The sequence below is a fragment of the Pteropus medius genome, unplaced genomic scaffold, assembly GCF_902729225.1.
Source record: "Pteropus medius unplaced genomic scaffold, Ma_sr-lr_union100, whole genome shotgun sequence".
NCBI classification, from domain to species: Eukaryota; Metazoa; Chordata; class Mammalia; order Chiroptera; family Pteropodidae; genus Pteropus; species Pteropus medius.
Genome location: NW_024352784.1, coordinates 18,932,914 through 18,952,722, shown reverse-complemented (window position 1 = coordinate 18,952,722; position 19,809 = coordinate 18,932,914). Strand labels below are relative to the sequence as shown.

The 19,809-nt window shown below is 35.6% G+C and overlaps 1 protein-coding gene and 2 non-coding genes across 9 annotated transcripts in view; all 3 read right to left on the bottom strand.

Moving 5' to 3' along the window:
- Positions 1-19,809, bottom strand: part of CEP295 (centrosomal protein 295) — a 50,305-nt gene that overhangs the window by 4,820 nt on the left and 25,676 nt on the right. For 5 of the 7 annotated variants that reach the window (XR_005649643.1, XM_039847669.1, XM_039847670.1 and 2 more), the window contains 12 exons: positions 17,384-17,473; positions 17,126-17,229; positions 15,172-15,309; positions 14,641-14,738; positions 10,987-14,374; positions 9,762-9,933; positions 9,481-9,624; positions 5,737-5,889; positions 2,387-2,490; positions 1,787-1,886; positions 1,162-1,407; positions 261-400 (listed from right to left, as the gene is read on the bottom strand). Coding sequence is in view for 6 of the 7 variants with exons in the window: in XM_039847669.1 (XP_039703603.1) it covers positions 261-400; positions 1,162-1,407; positions 1,787-1,886; positions 2,387-2,490; positions 5,737-5,889; positions 9,481-9,624; positions 9,762-9,933; positions 10,987-14,374; positions 14,641-14,738; positions 15,172-15,309; positions 17,126-17,229; positions 17,384-17,473 (4,877 nt within the window). In the remaining variant the exon portion in view is untranslated. The remainder of the gene's footprint in view (positions 1-260; positions 401-1,161; positions 1,408-1,786; positions 1,887-2,386; positions 2,491-5,736; positions 5,890-9,480; positions 9,625-9,761; positions 9,934-10,986; positions 14,375-14,640; positions 14,739-15,171; positions 15,310-17,125; positions 17,230-17,383; positions 17,474-19,809) is intronic. The other 2 variants (XM_039847671.1, XM_039847672.1) reach the window with 1 other exon arrangement.
- On the bottom strand, positions 1,975-2,043 carry LOC120590700 (small nucleolar RNA U2-30). The gene has a single exon (XR_005649755.1). It is a non-coding gene; the product is annotated as a small nucleolar RNA U2-30 (small nucleolar RNA).
- On the bottom strand, positions 2,184-2,263 carry LOC120590702 (small nucleolar RNA U2-19). Its single transcript, XR_005649756.1, has one exon. It is a non-coding gene; the product is annotated as a small nucleolar RNA U2-19 (small nucleolar RNA).

The following is a 19,809-nucleotide window of genomic DNA, read 5'->3' as shown; positions in this document are numbered from 1 at the left end:
CTAATGCAGCTATTTTCAATCTTGGTTCTAAATTAGAATCACTTGGGGAGCTTTAAAAACAAATCCCGAAATCTGAACACTCTTAGGGATTCTGTTTTAATTGGTCTGGGGTGCAGCCTGAGTATTGGGATTTTTAAAAGCTTACCACATGATTCCAATTGGCAGCCAAGGTTAACAACCATTTGTTCTCTTCTAACAGAAGAAAATTTAACAAACTGTTCTTGAAAATTCATTGCAATGAAGCATATACTTTAGTATACCTGGTAAAAGTCTCTGCTCTCTTGAGAAATCCCAGAGGATAATGATGACAAATCAAAATCTGGATGTGGTTCTAAGGGTTTAAACAGCTGATGATGCAAGTTTGGAAAAATGTGTTCCAATTCTGGAAAGTCAAGATCAACTGTTGGCATTTTGAGAAAAAAATATAAATTTATTTTTAAAATAAAGCCAAGAAAAGTAGTACTAAGAAATATTCATAAAAGCTTACTTTTAAGTAACTCTAAAATTCAACAAAATTGCTTCCATTTTTTTTCATTATCAGCAGATGTTTTCAGATTAAGTTGTACCATTATTTTCAACATACAAAAAATAGGGATATTCTCAGTGACCAAAACCTTTGACAAATATGTCTCCATTTCTACAAGGCCCAAAGTCTTATGAAATTAATTAGGACTGAGAGGCCATTATAATCACTGCTTTGTTATAAGCTTTGTTATTCTCACTTAGCTCACTTCAGGTCAATGATTAAAAAAAAAAAGCTCACCATACGCAGCTTTTACTTAGTACTGAGCTTTTACTGTATTGAGTGTTACTATGGGCCACGCAATATCACAGCTAGTAAAACGGTTAAAGTAGGAGTCAAATCCAGGTCTGAGTGATTTCTGAGCTCTTGTTCTCAATATTGGCAATACATACTGCCTCAGGCTGTTATCTAACTTTGCAACTGTAATGGAAGATCTGCTACACTCTTCTACATGTCCTTCTGTCTAACTCGTTCCAAATCTTCTCTCTCACTAAACGCTCTGTTTTCCATAGCATAACTGTGCTGTGGCAGGCCATAAAAACGTGGAGCTCAAACAATCACTACTTAAAACTAAAAAGAATGAAAGGTTTAAAGTTAAAAACAGTTTATATGAAAGTATTTGTTCAAAATAATTTTACCCCGCAAGTCTTTTTGAGTCATCAAATTTGCTTCATTTATGTACTTGTCTATCATCTGCTGAACGTGCGCTTGACCAGATGTACATTTTTCCACTGCAGCCAACATAGGTTTATGAATGTCCCAAGAGGCCTGCCTTTGGTAAATAACTTGTGAAGGAGGAACTATAGAACTTAAAATATTTGTTTCTTCTTCTTTGCTGGTGGTAGATTCTTGTTCCCTATGGTCCACATACTCTGAAAATGATTCTGAAAATTGAGTTTAATGAAAATTTTAGTGGCTGGGTACTTCCTTAGAGGTAAATTTTGGCAGAGAGGCACAACGATATACATTTATAAGGGGTCACTGTAACCAAGAAATTTGCTCAAATAGCTTCCCACTGAATGGGAAAATGTGACATTAGCAGATGCTTTTCAAAGTGTTGGTGATCTACAGACCATCTTCAAGGGTCTGCAGGCCTGTGACTTCCAATGTTTAGAATATCATACTGTCCAAACTTTACTTTTGAGATTCAAAGAAACAGTCCCTCTCAGCACAATGTCAAAAGCAATGTTTGCTCTCACCATTGTATTGCAACTGAACGGATGCTGTCTCTCAATTTATTCACAAATGTTTTGACATTATTACCTGGATCTGTAAAGCTCAAATCTATGTTTTCATAACTTAAGCTCCCAGTAGAAACAGTTACTGAAGACAATGGCTCATGATAAATCTCTTGTGTGTCAGCCTAAAAATTAAAGAGAACAATAGACTATAATGTAGGAAATAATATCTAGAGAAAAACCCAAATCACCAATATCAGCAGTTACGAATTCTGAGCTCAGATCAAGTGTAGAAACCTTCATATTTATAAGGTCAGTAGTAACACCTTTTCATCATTGCTCAGAACTGATTAGCCTTTCATGCACACATAACTCCCCAACCCCAAATCTCATTCATTCATCAGCAAATCCTCACTTACCCACTGTTACTTTTACACACACACACACACACACACACACACACTATTGTTTATACTTTTGCTTCTCAGAACTATAGAGATCATGCATCAGGTAGACTGGAAGGTCTTCTGATGCTCAGATTTGGCTATTTTCATCATTGATCCACTTAGAAGTAGATCTCAGAGAACACTAACATTTAACAAATGTTCATTTCTATGAACAAAACAAAAGAGAATATAAAGCCAAATAACTCTAACAATGCAGTGCACATTAAGACATTACTAACCTTACTATCTGGCTTCACAGCTGGACTCAGATATGTATGTTCTTCTTCCTCCACGGCATAACTTAATACTGCATGATTCTCAATCACAGCCTCCTTAACCTTGACTGAAATGGAAGGAAAAAAGGTATGCATTATGACAAATCAAAATCTTGGCACCAGAAAGCATCATTTCCTGCTTTCCTACAATTTTCTTTCATATTTTGCTTTTAGAGTTTCCTTATATTAGACCAAAAAGAAAAAAATGAACAGAAAAAAATCATTCATTTTATTATTCAAACATTTACCAGTCAGCACAATATACTTTTTTTTCTTGGAAAACTGTAGGTGTCATTGTTATTTTTATGAATAAAACTCTTTTGAAAAGAGCCAATGTGATGTGAAATAGTTTGTCATCGTTTTAAGTGAATAAACAGGAATATTCAATCATAAATACAGTATGATCTCAAAGTTGAGAAAAACATATAAAAAGGACAACCAGTGGTTGCTTATGAATGGTAGGACACAGAGGAATTTTCTTTTTAACTTTTAATGCTTTCTAAAATCACAATGAGCATGCATTGCTTTTATTATGAACTATCATTTATAATTATATTTGAGATACTAAAATACATATAAAATTATATTTTGTCTCACTATTAATAATTCAGGTATACTGAGTTAATTTTTCTCTTATGTCCAGCAGCCAACATTTACGAAAATGCCAGCCAAGGCATATGATTAGCTATGGCTCTAAAAATTAAAACTGCTCCACCAAATATAAACTAAAAATTTCTGTCTCATTATCGCCATGTTATTAAGAGATCATGCACATTAAAAGTATGTTTCTTAAATGTTTGTGTAGGAAATGTTTTCTAAAGGGTAACCCAGGACACAGACACACACACATGTATATCTGTATCTGTGTGTGTATGTACATATTTACTTATAAAATATCTATATTATAGACATTAAAGTAGGAATAAGGCTAATACCAAATATAGTAAAATACAATTAATTTTAAAACACAATTTATTTTTAAATACAATTTTTATTCTCTCCTGGGTCTAGTTCATTTAAAAATATATTACTATGACATAAGTGAAAGAACCATTTAACTGTTATTTGGTGGCTTCTATAACACACTAGAATTTTAAGTAAAGAAGATAAGATGGTAAAATTTTATAGTGAGTTATTTTTTCTTAAGTATCTCATTTCAAAAGCTAGTTGGGACATCGGAAATTAATCTGTTTTTTTTAATTCACACTCACAATTATATACTACTCTCTATAATATACCAAGATAACCTCAGAGGAGAGATGAATGAACAGGATAGCATTTGAGTAGTGGTAGAAAGTGAAAAACAAAAATTGGAGAAAAGAGCAGAGTCAGAGTTATTTAAGATACTAAAGAATTCAATGAATAGGTCCTTGAAAGTAATTGGAAGAGAAATAACTGTCATTGGTTTGGAAATGGTTCAGTGACAGTAGAGACCCATTAGGAGCTTCATAAAAACAAAGTAACATTATGAAAGCAATGTCTTAAATAAAGCAATCTTTCCATGCTAAGAGGAAGGCAACATTTTCTGCTTTCCTACAAAAGCAAGGGTGCAGAGCTTGAAGTTATTGACGCCATCTAACAGCTATTAAGATATAAAGGTGAGCTGATGAGGACCCGAACAAAGTGCTAGGGAGGGAATGGAGAAGTAACGAAACTAAGACCCTCCCTTCTATGATAAAAACAATATAAATCTGAGGCTGATTATGAGAGGAGGAAAGCAGCCCCCGAGCCAGGAGCTGATCTGGCACAATCAGCCGGGCCTTGGTGTTCTCCTGTTAAACATTAACGATTTCACAGAACACCAATATCAGAAAAGTCCACTCTGTGACCATGATGATGGATCAAGAAAAAAAACAGACTACTCGTACTCATTTCTGAACATAGAAAAAATCATGACTATTGTCCAGACCACAAAAATGACCAAGAATCTCCTTATCCTGACTAACAGAAGTGACTGTTGCTTCATTATTACCGCTTTAATTGGCTTCACTCCATTATTTCTACCTCCTAAATAAGAATTTTTTAGGTATTCCAAAATAGAATTACCCTGTTCCCTGATAACATCCAATACTAAGCAAAGCCCCATTTCCTTGAATCTTCCCCCAAATCACCTAATACAAGCCCGAATATTACAGTAACTTCTAATACCCACTTATTGAAACATCTTACGGTCCCCTGCCATGGCATTCTACCTCACCACAACAAGTCAAAATCACCCAGCTTTGCTCAACTACAGGTGTGTTCCTGGTAGTCTGGCTAGAGGACATCAACAGCTAGAATAAAAAGGAAATACAAGTATCTGATGGCTAAATCTAAAAGAATGATATAGCAGTTTTACTTTAAAATGTCAAAAACTGTAATTCACTGGAAATTATATCTGTTGCAGTTATTTCAATCTCCAATTTAAAAAAAAATGTGAAAGTCGATTTCTCTATAAATCCTCAAAAAGAAAATAGGTCTCTCTCACCTTTCGTTCTATTGAACTATATAGATAAAACTAAGATAATCATTCAAGTACATGTGACAGCTAAAATAAAAAGAAATCTGGTTAGAAAAGGTAAAAGGTGCTTTAGAATTAATAAAGCGGTACAAGAACTATGCTCTGTAGGTAAACATAATACATGTAAAATAGCTTGTTGTATACTTACATAAATTCAAAAGCAAGAAAATTAAAATTGCTTGTCTTTGGGTGGCAGAATTAAGAGATTTAAAGTTTTGTCCTTGTAACTCTTTTTTTCCAAATGTTTAAAAGTAAACATAAAATAGCTCATTTAGAAAGCCATACATAGAACTTTTTAAATATAATATTTAATAGTATTTAAATGTGAATTGTTATGAATAGGCTTAAATACAAAATTTGTAAAGGTTGACAACTATAAAAACCTCATATTTTCATATACTTCCTACCAGCATTTACTTAGTGAAACAACAGAAAAGTGAAATTATTCTTTAAATAAACTTCACTTACTTCATTCAACTTTTTCTGTACAGAAATACATGCTTCTTATAAAAAAAAAATCTACAATATGTGAACATATAAAATAGAAAGTAAAACCCTGTCTCCAACAAAAGTAAACTTGTACCAATACTTTGGTGATTATCGTCCAGACAATTTTCAGTGCAAGAATGCAGACTCCACCTACTCATTCGACACCACGCAGAACTGCACAGTATGGGCGCACCATAATGCTTCCATTCCCGACGGTCACTAAAGTGATTCACCCGTTTTCATCACATATAACACTATAGTAAATATCTTCTGTCCACATACCCTTGCGCACAGCAATTCCACTTTCAATTTCTTTATCTCTCACCTGCTTCATCAGAATCATCACCACAGACCTTCTCCTGGTCAGTTGGGGGAGGACGACCAAATGGATCGTGGTCCAGTGAGGTCTCAAGGAAATTTTGTTCTCGACTAACAGAGACCCGCAGGGGGTCTCTGTCTTGATAAAAATCTGATTTACCTGGTAGGGGAAGAAATGGACTCATTAGATTTCCACTTAAGTTTCAAGTGCTAACCAAAACTAAAATGGCAATTTAGATTACGGGGCAAAAATCTAAACTCTGAAAGACTTGATATATGTAGCAAGAAAATGATAACTACTTTTCTTTCACACAGGCTTTTAAATTATTTTACTTCAATTTTACTAAGATGATATACCTACATCTTAATACCAGATAATGCTTCAGTATTGACTAATAATAGGAAAAATGCCTGGAGAATTTACTCACCATTATAAGACATAATATGCATTCATAACATAAAGTTTGAAAATAGCCATGGCTAATCAGTGGTAATAAGAAATCAAGATAGGGGTTTAGCCTGGGGAGAACTGAGCAAACAGTAACCGGGGAAGGGAAAGGGACGGGTTTATGGAGTTCTCCAACATTCCACTTCTTGACCAAGGCAGTGATTATGTATGTGGAGGTGGTTATTACAGTGATAATCTCTGAAGTAAACACTGATGATTTATGCACTTCTCTGAATGTTGAACTTTGGTACCGAAATAACAAGCAAACAAAGGAGTAGAATATTCTCAAAAGTAGAAGCTAATTTACTGTGCAGAACCCTAAAAAACTTGGTTATTAAAGGCACCAGTTATTGCAAAAGGAAGGTGTATGTCAGGGAGAATGTTTAAAACTATGTATTTGGAACAGATCCCTCCCAGCCAGGGACATCCCTGTCCCTCAACATCATCCCCAGAGTCGACTAAAGGTTTATTCTCCAGAGAAACGCTGGAGTCTGATACGCTCTGAATTCAGGGGGATCAGGCACCGAAAGGTGCAAGGGTGGAAGGAAGAGACAGAATGCCATTAAAAAATATCAGGCCTATTAAAAGAAAGTCTGCATTCTCAACCCAGATCCCCCAGGTCTGGCTGCATGACAGCAGCAGCCAGACGTGTATCAAGCTTGGAGGATCTTTGAAGAAACTAAATTGTAAACTGCTTTAAGGAAAAGAACCACAGATATTAAGTTGAGGGTCCCCAATGAAATCCAGCAATACACAAGGCCCCTGCCTACAGAATCCCCAATTAGCCTTTTAGTGTCCCACTCCAATATGCAAGCTATTAGAGAAAGCCTCTAAAATATCTAAAAAAAAAAAAAGGAACAAAGGAATTCAGACAAACAGAAACTACAGGAACCCAAATAAACAAAACTCTATAAAAATTCAAAGTAAGTAATATCTTGCATCCATGAAAATAGCAGAATGCTATGAAAAAGGGAAAAAAATCAGGAAAAAGAACAAGCTTTTGTAAACTACAATTTGACAGTCAAAATGAAAGTTCCTAAGAAAAGTCAGAAGTTAAGGAAATTCTCCCAGGAAGTAAAACCAAAAGAAAATGAAATGTACTATAAAAAAGAAAATTGGGAGATCAATACAGATCAGTATTTTTCAACATTACTTTTTATCATCATCACCTAGCTAAGGAGCCTTTTTTAGAGTTTTTTTTTCTTTTTAATTTACTCCTAACTCCATGAAATTTTATACAGTATAGTTATCCTGTATATCTTTCTATGTACATCTGTGCTTTGGTACATAAAAAGAGTTAAGACTTTTTCTCCTTCCCCAAACCAATTTTTATCCCTTTTGGGGACAATACTACTCTTGTTAAAAATATATGACATAAGTCGTCCAACTTTCAACTAAAAAGTGTTCTACAGAGAAAATGGTGTGACCTCAAATTATATTAGTGATATTTAACAGATTAGTGTGGGAAGACAGACATTCAACATAAGCTTTAAGCAAATGAAAAAGAGGAGACAAAAGTTTTACAAATAGGAAATACAATCGTAGAATACTAATTGTCTCAGCAGTGAAAAATATTTACGCATCAGCATGATAATAATTTAGCTTGATTTTGCTAAAATCCACTGCCAACTATAGAGGTAAAACAAGAAGAAACACTTAAAAGACTTGAAAAGTGACTGCTTCTGGTGAGTAGGATTAAGGGGTAAGGAGGTGGGTAAAGCAGGAAGAAATGTTTCATGCTATAACCTTTAGCACTATTTACCTTTTAAAACTATCTGCCTGTAATATTTTGATTAAAAGTATTACCCAAAGAGGTATGATAAAGGCTATAAGAAAAGCTCCTAAAGAGCACATGAGAGAGATATCTGACAATTCAGGAAATGTTTACCAGACAAGTGGCACTTAAGCCAACCCTGAAGGGAGGAGTGAGATCATGAAGGGCCTGGTAGGTGAAACTAGAGACTTAGACTTAATTTGGACTTATTCCTCATATCAAAAGGAAACCACTGAAGAGTTTTAAACATGGAGAAATGAAGGGCGATTACTCTTAGTATATTATAGGAAAATGAATTAGAGCAAAGCTAGACTGGAACCAGGGAGACACTGGGAGATGTAGGAGCCATTCATGAAAAATAGCAGCCTGAATTAAATGAGTAGTAGTGGGAATGGAAAGAATTGGACAGATTCCCGAGTTGACCAAGTAGAACTGAGAAGAACTGGTGACTTATAGAGTGTTGGACAGGTAGACAAAGGAAATCTCAAGACACGTTGGGGTACTATTCACTAGAAAAAGAAGGCTAAAAAGTAATGAAGTGGAGGTCAACGAATAGTACGCAGCTTTCCTTTTACAGGTGATATTTTGCAACCTCAAACATAATTCATTAAATTATAAGAATCAATGGTGAGAATTTCCCAATGTTCATTCTGAATTAGGAAAAGCACCAATCAATTCCCGAAGCTGTGGTTTGACAAACAGTACAAAATATGCTAAAAGCTTCTAAAGCCTAGTAATAAATAAAATCATTTCTCTGTTTTAAGTTCCATAAGACATAAGAAAGCAGAAAGGGGACTGACTCTTAAAAATTACTCTCAGTTTCTACCTTCTTTAATTCTTTCAGCCAGAAACAAAGATATAATGTTTTATGGCTGAAGACCAAAATAGCTAATATTAACATTACACTTCTATGTACCTTTGTACTGACAAAGCTAATTTCGTCTTTAAAAAGGATTTGCTTCAATGAATTTGATCAAGAAAGTTATTTGGTAAATCTGAAATCTAAAAATAATTATGAAATTCAAACAGAAATCTCAGGGAGGAATCTTTCTAGATAACTGGATCTAGCAAGAAGTATAGTGAAAAAATATACCTAACTGTCCTTAAAGCCAGATTTTAAGCATAATACTTACCCTATAAAAGATATAAGAAAAGAACAATAAAGGTACGGAAGTAGGAAAGCAAGATGGGAAAAGAGAAAAAACTGAGCTCTATCCTAAAGAAACTGGTTTAAAAGGCAGACGTGAAAGGAAGCAGATGGAAACTAGAGTGTCAGAATAAGGGATGTCAAAGAATTTTTGTCTACAGTAAATGAGTCTCCCCCATAGATAAGAAAAACCTAGTTACCTATTGCCACATTTTTCTAAGTCCAAATTTTGTATAGTTTATGTAAATCATTTTTTTCCTTTCACAAGTACTCAAAGCCAAATTCTTCAACAATAACAACGAAAATTAGCATCTTAATTTCTACAAAGATGTAGAAAACTGGCAAACTGTTAAAAACCATATTTCACAAACCATCTGTTTACCTAGTATAGAAGGTCTGCCACTTGCTGGTGAGTCTACCTCTTGAATAGCACTAAGTTCATGTTGGTTCAAGTCCAATCCACATTTCACTTTTGCTACAGGTGGCTTTGAGGCTCTCCTATCCGGTTCTTTGTTCAGATGCTCACCTATCAAGTCAATGACAAAGTTAGGAAGGATACAAATCTATTAATATACTATAAACTTCTTTTCAACCAGCAAGTTGCAGGAAGTGAAAGCAAAAAATAATCAGCTGAATAATTACAATAAAATCCAATTATCTTACCATTTTGTTTGGTACTACTATCTTCTGAAAGCAGCTGATGATTATCATCAGAATTGCTTTTATCTGCAGGACTAATGTCTTCAGGACCATCTCTAGCTTGGTCTTGGAGATGAGGAAGCCACTCCCTGAGCATCTGGGTTTTTAAATCATTTTCAAGTGTGGACTTACTTGTCTGAAACAGTAGACAGATGAGGGTAAGGATGACAAAGGATGAGGGATCATGCGATTAGATTCTTATATCCCTCTTAAGTTAGAATCGCAACCAAATAAATAGTTCCATCAATCATACTATTTTTATCAACAGATAAAAATAAAAAATGCTTCTAATATTAAAAGGGTGATATATTACCATTGGAAAGTACAACTACTCACAGCCTTCGACCTAAAAACTTAGCTTCCACTGTACCTTTCAACAAGAGATTTTACTTGAGTATCCCCCATTTGCTTTTCTTTTCCCATTGTTTTTCCTTCAAATGACCAGTAAATCCCTAGAACTCCAGTTCTCATTAACTTGACTCAAACTTCTCCTGAACGTCAAAGGATTTATAGAATTCTATTTAAGCTAAATCATAACTTTAGGAAATGGCCTTTAAAATAAAAAAAAAAAAGACAGTCATATTTATGAGAATATACTCATCTCCCATATAAAGAAACTATGAATATCTGAGTGACCATGCCAGAGTTTTCTCAATAATTCAGTAACAAGTAGCAGGTCCAGCTGTCCATCAGCCTAAAATCATCTCAATTATACAACAGGCATTAACATTGTCAATTAAGGAAAAAGATAATACTAATTTTGATTCATATACAAATGTCGAAAAGTGCTATACAGAAAGTACAAGGTCTGCTATTTGCTTAAGATTAATTCTGCTAACTGGTTATTTTACAATTTAATCTTATGGTAAGCTCGAAACCCTTTATAACAAAACTTCATATGACAATCTATATTTTTAAGAGTGTTCGCATTTGGTTGTATCAAACTACGGGCTGAAATTAGTTGGGCTTCAAATAACTATTAACCTCATAAACACCATGTGAGGTAGTTTAATTTTATGTTTTGATGTCCACATTAAAGTAGAAAATTAAAGCAGTTAAGATCAAACCACTTATTCTCAATAACTAAGAACTTACTTAGGCCTAAAATTTAAAAAAAAAAAAAAAATTTAGCTTGTCTGAGCCAGGTTAATTCCATTGTTTAATTCTTAGATACCCATTTGATACGTACCTGACCATCTTTAAAGAAATCCTTCAAAGTCTCTTGGTGTTTCTGTATCTGCTGCTGCAGTTCTGTTTGTCTCTGTACTAGCAGTTCTTCTTGGGCTTTTTGGTTATAATGCAGGATTTTTTTTTGTAGATCCAACTGCTTCTCAAGTCCCAAGTTATCTTGCTGAGCTAAGATAGGCTGTGAAAAACTCAAAAGTCTATCTTGAAATTTGGGGACCACAGAATTGCCTGAAGGAACTGCATGTTCATTCTTGAATGAATCCAGTTCACAAATGTCTTTAGATTTCACTTCAGCAAATGGTAGTGGAATAAATAAATGCTCTCTTTCCTTGGGTAGAGACAAAAAGGGAATAGCGTGCTCAAAAGATTCACTTTCAGTCAAGTTATTTTTGTTTAAAAACAGTTCTTCCTGGGCCTTCTCATCAGAATGCATTACTTCCCTTTGTAAATCCGACTGTGCTGTCAAATGTTCATGTTGAAGCAGAAAAGGCTGTGATAAACTCAAAAGCCTATCCTGTGATCTGGGGATCTCAGGATGACTTGAGGGAACAGTATTGTTACTTCTTGTTGGAAAAGAGTTTGAGATTCTTTCAGATTCAGCAACAGGTAGTGCTACCTGGGATAACAATGAAGAGGAGCTCGTCGGATCAGATGATACCCTTTTCTCCAATTGACTTAGTCTTTGCAAAAGCAATTTTTCTTGGACTTCCTGTCTAAACCGAATGGCTTTCCTTTGTATATCTAACTGCTGTTGAAATACCTTCAGATCACCATGGTGAGGTTGGATAAAATGCTCAGAAGATAAATTTTCCTCAAATTTATTTTGTCTGGGCAATATACCTTGAGGTAAAACTGGCTGTGATAAACCCAAAAGCCTATCAGGCAATCTTGGTTTCTCAGAATGACCTGAAGAGGCTGTATTGTCAATCTCAGTTGGGCAAGGTTCGTGGATTCTATCAGATTCAGCAAGAGGTAATGAAGCAAATGAATGTTGTCCACTTAAGGGTAAGAAAGAGGTGCCAATCTGATCAGGAGATATTCCTTCATTCCACTCACTCTGTTTATGTAAAAGTAATTCTTCCTGGGCTTCCTGTCTAGGTTGAATGATGGCTTCCCTCTGTGTAGCTAATTGTTCTTGAAGTGCCCTCAAGTTATCTTGTTGAGGCTGGATAAGTTGGGATATTCTCAAAAGCCTATCCTGCAATTGTGGGATCTGGAAATGGCTTGAAGGAATTTTTCCATCACTCTCTGTTGAAAGAGGTTCCTGGGTTATACCAGATTCAGAAGGTAATGAAGTAAATGAAAACTGTCCTAACTGGGGGATGAATGAGGAGGAACCAATTTGTTCAGAAGATACATTTCCTTGGGTTTTCTGGCTAAAACGAATGGCCTCCTTCTCTGTGTCCAGCTGCTCTTGATGTTCCTCCAAATTACCTTGTGAAAATCTCATAACTCTTTCCTGAAATCTTGGGAACTTAGAATGGCTCAAGGAGACCATACTGTCACTATTGATTGACATAAATTCCTGGCACATTTCAGATTCAGTTACTTGCGATAGGGATAAAGAAGTGCCAGTCTGTTCAGAAGAAATTCCTTTTTCTAATTCACTTTGTTTGTGTACAAATTCCTGGGTTTCTTGTTTGGCACCAAGTATTACCCTCTGTATGTGCGACTGTCCTTGGAGAGTTGTCAGATTTTCTTGCTGTGGCAGGCTATGCAGTGGACAACTGAGAGACTCATCTTGAAACGCTGGCATTACCGAGTGACTTGAGGAAACAGTACTTTCCTTCTCAGACAAATAAAGGTTCTGAAATCCAGGATCAGTTTTAGCAGAAGCTTGCGAAGCAATTGAATGCCGAGCAACCATTGGTGGGAATGAAGAACTCATCTGCCCAGATTTATCGTCCCCCAAATCCCTTCGTCTATGTAAAAGTAATTCTACCCGGGCTTCATGCCCAGGCTGAAGAGTTTCCCTCTGTGCAGCCAGCTGCTCTTGGAGCAACTTCAATTTATCATGCAAAGGTATGAAACTCAAAGAGCTACCCTGAGATTTTGGGATTTCAGACTGGCTTGAGAGAAGGCCCTCTTCACTCTTTGATGAATACTGCTTCTGGATTTTTCCAGATTGAGTATCAGCAGAAAGTAGTGAAGTAAATGCATGCTGAGCTACCTGAGATGGGAGAGAAGGGGGCTCGGTCTGTTCAGACCGCACTTTTCCATTCAGTTCACCCTGTGTGTGTACATATAATACTTCCTGGGCTTCTCGCCTAGCCTGAAGGCTGTCCCTCTGAATATTTAACTGTTGCTGAAGAAATTTAAAATTATGTCGCTGTGGTAAGATAGGCTGTGAAAAATGCAAAAGCCTATCCTGAAGTTGTGGGATCCCAGGATGACCTGAGGAAACTGCAGAATCATTCTTAGCTGGAGAAGGTTCCCGGATTCTCTCTGATTCAACTTTGGCAGAAGGCAGTGAAGCAGATGAATCCAGAGGTACCAATGGAAGCAATGTAGAGACACCAGTTTGCCCTTCTAATTCTTTCTGTTTGCACAAAAGGAACTGTTCCTGAGCTTTCTGTCTTGAGCGAAGAACTTCCTTCTGTAGGTCTAACTGTTCTTGGAGAGCCTTCAAGTTACCTTTTTCGGATGTGATGTTCTCTGAGGATGGCAAAGACTTACCCTGCATTTGTCTGATTATAGAATGGCTTACAGAAACTGCACTTTTGCTCATGGTTGAAAAGGTTTCCTGGATTTCTCCAGATTCAACTTTAGCAGGCACAGTACGAAAAGAATGGTCAGGTACCAGTGGTGGTAGGAATGAAGAAGGTTCGGTTAGCTTAGAAGATATATTTTCATTGTTCTCTGAAACAATCTGCTGGGAGTCTAAAGTTTGAAAAGTTGTTGCCCTAGATGTTTCAGCTATTTCACTAGAATGCCGGAATACTGGAAGCCTTTCATGTGATAGAGCCCCTGGAAGTATATGAGACTCTTCAGGGACTGATTTATAGTCTCTTTGTTGTGTTTCAGTCTGAGAAAATTGCTTTGGCTGTTCTTGTGATTCTAAACATTGGTTGGCTAAAACATCAGTTTTTGTTGTTTCTATCTGTCTCTGTGGAAAACCTTTTTGTCGTGGAACCTGAAAATAATCTGGTTCTGATTTGGGGATCTGTATGAGCTGTATAGGTTGATATTCGTTAGGACACAACTTAGGTCTCTGGCCTTGGTCCCAAAGGTCTGATACAACAGTGAGTCTTTCAGATTTCAGTGGTGGGACTGATGTAACAGAATCGGATATCAACGATGTGGCTGTCATGGATGGGTATTTCCCTTTTAACATAGTCTGATACTCAAGTAATCGTTTCCTGGCTGTTTCAACAGACTTTCTGTGAAGCCTACCAAAAATAAATACAAAATAAACATATATTATTCTCTTTTGATTAAAAAAATGTTCCATATTCTTAATTATCTATACTTTAAATTTAAGAGCAACCTAAGGTTAGCCATAATCATGGTGGAAAAGGAACAACATTCACATTGCCCTTTCAGAAATCTGTAATAATTCGAAGGGAATCCCGATAAGATCTTCATATAAATAAAGTAATAAATCCTGAGGATGTAGCCACACACTATAACATATGAATTGTATCCTAACTAATACCTGTTTTGCTGTAAAAGCTGATGTTGATAGTTACGAATCATCCGCCTATGACTTTCTTCATCAGTACTGATGGCACATGATCCTGGAGCACTGCCAACCTAATAAAAGACAAAGCTGCTAAGACAAATCCAGAAACAAGTACTCAAGTATTTAATATGAACTGAAGTTCTATAATGGTAAAATTCCATATAGCTTCCTTTTTTTTATAAAAAAGACTGGCACTTCTATTATTATAAAACAAAGTAATCTACCATTCTCTTTTAGTGCCAAGTCCAAGAACTCAACATTCCCATTACATACAAATCACGGTCACATGATTTGTATGTAATGGCACATGGCACTCTCTAGAAGCTGAAAGATGAAAGCCATTAAGTTTATATAAACTTATTTATATATACACATTATTAAAATAAAAAAAAGTTACCAAGTAAGAATTAGAAATGCATTTCACTTTTCTGAATACTTAGATTGCTCATAGTTTCTTTTTCTCCCCCAATGATCTGTGCAGGGATGAGATTTCCCACATCCTACCCCAGTCTGTTGAGCTTTTTTTCTTTTTACTTCTTCCAGCTGAGCCCTGAAGCAATCAGTTTCTAATCTTAACTTCTGTTGTTCAATTTGTTCAAGTAATTCCAACTGCTTTTGATTCTGCTCTTCTATTTCCATTATCTAAGTAACAAAAAACGATTATTCTATTAACAACAAACTCACATAAAATCAAAGTTTATAGTAAGCATTACACTGAAAAGAAATAGGTCTTATCACCAAGAGTACCAATTATGTGAAAAGAAAGTAGAGATTTTTAATTTCTGTTGTACCACTGCCAGAGGGAAGGGATTGAGAAATGGGAAAGCAGGGAAAGGAGAAAAAGGGAGAATTAAAAAAAGAGGCAGAAAGAGAAGAAAAAATAAACGCATTAACTATTTATATTTCCTGGGAATATAGTGAAATCTTGATCATCACTGAAGACCCACCTCCAGAGAAGTAGCAAATGAAGCTCAGACAAATTCTGTCTTCACATCTTTAATTTTACTTTGTTCTCAGTAAGACTGACTAAAGAAATTAAATAACAAAACTTCCCCAAACACTTTGATTTCTTAGGCATACCCATAAAGGAGAAAGCCAAATGATAATACAATGAGGAACATTCCATATCTTTTCTGACAGGCATGAAACAGGTGGTCAGACACTGGCAGAGAGATGACACCCAAACTCTAATATTATACCAATGCACACACAGATGCATGTGATAAGAACATGTGTCAGAGTCACTAAGTTTCATGAGTACAGGAACTTGTCTGTTTCGCCTGCTAAATCTAGCACCTAGTATAGTTCCTCATACAAGCATGATACATAGATAAATATTTAATGAATAAGTAGAAAAAGGAATGTATGTGAAGTTTCATTAAGAGGAATACTTCTACGAGAGGTAATGAAGAATGATCTTGTTTTCAAAATAAAAAATGCCTCAATCTGACACTTTACCTATTTCTAATCAGGCAATAGTTAATATTAATAATTAACCAAGCTGTAGCCGAGTTCTTATCTTCCTTCTCCTTACTTTCCCTTGCTCACAGGAGCCAGTGAATTTAGACTGTTTACAGTTCTGCAGTACCTTTAGAAGCGCATTATCAGTACAAGTCGCTAGCTACATGTGACTATTAAAATTTAAAGTAGCCCAAACTAAATACAATTTAAAATTCAATTCCTCAGTTCCACTAGTCATAGTTTAAGTAGTCAACAGCCCATGTAGCTAGTGGCTGCCATATTGGACATAGACATGGAATACCTCCATTACCACAAAAAGTTCTAATGGACAATATTGCTTTGGAATATTATTAGAAAACATTTATTTGAAAAGAATACTGTGCACTCTCCAGATGTATTTTTGGAAAACTATAACTATAAACTGACTGGCTTAGTACTAATTAGCATCTTTTAAGGTAATTTGTATTTAAAAAATCTTTTATTAAAGTAAATGGGATGCAAATTATAGTTAAGGAGCTTAAATTTAAATTTTTCTTCTGAAATACTATTTTTCAAAAAAAAATTGGAATTATAAAGCCCAGCTGAGTGTCCAACATTATGACAGGAACTCGTTTATTCAATAATTATTTATTGAGCACTTACTATGTATAAGGCATTGTATGTAGAACTTACTATGTATAAGGCATTGTATGTAGTACATAAAGTATGTAGAATGGATTCAATTTTTAAAATACAGTTTCTGCCTTTAAAAAAACTTATGAATTTTATCGGGAAGATAAAGTACATACAAAAGTATAAAATACAAAGCAGAATGCCATAAGGGTCAAATGAGTAGTATAAGTGAAAATGAAGAGCCTTCTATCAGCTAAATGTGTAAGACAAGATAGAATAAATGGTATCAAAAGCAGCCAGATAGTAAGACAAAGGTCATTGGTCAAACAAAGGTATAGTACCTTAGGGTAGAAAGTAACCTTTAAAAATAAAAATTTCAAATTACCTGTTTCTGCCTTGCTGCCATTCTAATTTTGGCTGCTTCTTCTTGAGGATGAAGTAGTACTGAACTCTGAGCTACAGTTGTGATAGGCTGAGTCTCTTTTATTTCTAAGAGAATCCCCAAAACAAAAATTCATTTCAATAATTCAGAATTCTGACACTACTATGATACCTTTTATTCATTCACTACATGAAATTTTATTAGGAAAAAAAATTAAAGAATCAAATAAGTTTAATTTGAGGATGTGATAAAAAGAAGTACCTTGTTCCTTTTTAGAGTCTCTATCACATGAAAGTGGTTTATCCTCACTAGTAAGTGGTCCAGAGTCAACTGTTATCGTATCACTTTCAACTGTAATAGATAATTATGGACATATTATCACTGTCACGCCTAATTATAAACAAAGTAACAAAAATCTGCATTTAGATTAACAATTCAATCTTGGTCCACCTAAATGTCTAATTTAATTAAGATATAGTCACCTTCCAGATAATCATATATTTTATACATTAAATTCAAGCCTAATATAAAACCGATGGAAGTCTAAAACTGTGAAAAGGAGAACTCATTAAAAAGCCACGTTAACAGTTTCAAACATAACAGAAAAGCATCAAAGGACACAGGTAAAATAGAGCAAGATGAGGCTAGAGAAAGCCTACTTACACAAGGCCCTTTTCAAAATAACCTGGTTATGGACTGAAGATGAAAGAGCCCTTTTTATTTCCTACTTTGTTGGTCATTCCTTTTAACTGCCTTCGCTATTTGCCCTTTCTCTTGCCATGTACTAAATGCTGGAGTCCCTCAAATGGTCTTAAGCCCTCGTCTCACTTCTTTCCCCTAAGAGTTCTTACATGCCCATGGCTTTAATTAGCATATGTATGCCTGACTTCCTAACTTACCACTCCTACTTTAAGCTATTCAATTAATTCAATAAATATTAACTGAAAACCTTTTATGTACAAGGTACTCATCTAGGCCCTCGGGATACAGCAATGAGCAAAATCTAGTACCTATCCTCATGGACCTTACGTTCCAGGATTGGAGGGTGCTCAGGGTGGAAAGAAAAGGGTAGGTGTCGAGAAGCAAATAAGAAATAAATTTATGGTCCATCAGATGTTTATAAGAGCTATGGAGAAAAAGCAGGGTAAAGGGGATAGGGAGTGAGGGGTGTGGGGAGGGAAGCTTGTCATATTATACAGAGTGATCAGAGAAGGCCTAAGAAAATGATATCTTAGCTAATACATGAAGGAAGGGAGTGAGACCAGTAATCGCAAAGACCATGTGAGTCATGTTTGCTCTGATAGAGGAATAGGGAGGCCAGTGCCTAAAATGCAGTGGTTGGGATAAAAAGTGTGGTAGAAAAATGAAGTCAGAGAAAGAAGGAGGATGAGAAGTGGTGTGAGAGGGGTGTTATATGGCTTTGATGCCACTGTGAGCACTTTGGCTTTTACTGAGTCACACAGGCAGTTGTTGGAGGGCTTCCCCCACAGGAATGACGTGGGCTGATATATGTTTTACCAGGATGACTTTGGGCATAGACTATAGCAGGAATGTGCAAAACTGAAAACAGAAGACTTGTTAGGAGGCTATTGCAAAAATCTACACTATAGAATGAATGTGGCTTAAACTAGGAAGGTAGGCAGTGAGAAATGGCTGGACCTTAGTAATATTTTGAGGGTGAGACCAACAGGATTTTATTTTTTAGATGTAGGATATAAGAGAACAGGAATAACAGGGTTTTTGGCTTGAGCAAGAGAATTTTACTACACTTATTGAAATGTGAAAGACTGTAGGAAAAGCAGGTATAGGGTGGAAGGGGCTATCAAGAGTTTAGTTTTAGAAAAGTTTAAGATGTGATTAGATATACAAGGGAAGCTGTCAAATAGACATTTAAATGAGTGGAGTTCAAAGGAGAGGCCAAGCCTAGAAAGACACCCTTGGAACTCATCAGTATATGGATGGTAATATAAAGTCATAACATAAGAGATCAAAACCCAAGAGTGTTGATACAAAGAGATTTGAGAAACAAGCTCTGGAGGCAATGACTGGTGGTTGTAGAGATGAGGATAAGCAGCAAAGGAAACCCTGAAGGAGGAGCCAGTGACGTAGGATACCAAGAGAGGGTGGGGTCAAGAGGTCAAGCAAAGAGTTGTTTCCAGAAGGCTTTCTGTCATACTTAAGATGAAATCCAAAATACAAACTACAAGTCACTTCTTTTAGAAGCCTGGTAGCAAAACATTTCCATACAAACCCAACCACATTTTTCAAAAATTCCAGATGATAAAACTCTAAGAATAAACACACAATAGAGTACACTCAAAAGCTGTTAACATGTTCATCTCCTTCAGGAATTCTTTCAAAATTAAAAATGTGGGCAAGGACTTCGCTAAAAGAATGCTCATTGCAGCACAAGAAATAAGAAAAATTAGAAACGGCCTAAATGTCTCAACAGGAAATTGGTTAATTTTTAGTTCATCAATTACTCTGAAATTAATATATATGAATACTACTACTACATTGAAAAAGGTCTAGGAGATTCACTAAAGTTTTTAACACTTATTGCTTTAAGTAGTAGCATTATGGGCTTTAAAATGTTATCTTGCTTTTGACTTCTATTTGATTTTTCAGAAATGAAGATACTTTTGAATAACTTAGAAAGGGTTGATGGACTACAAAATGAGACTATT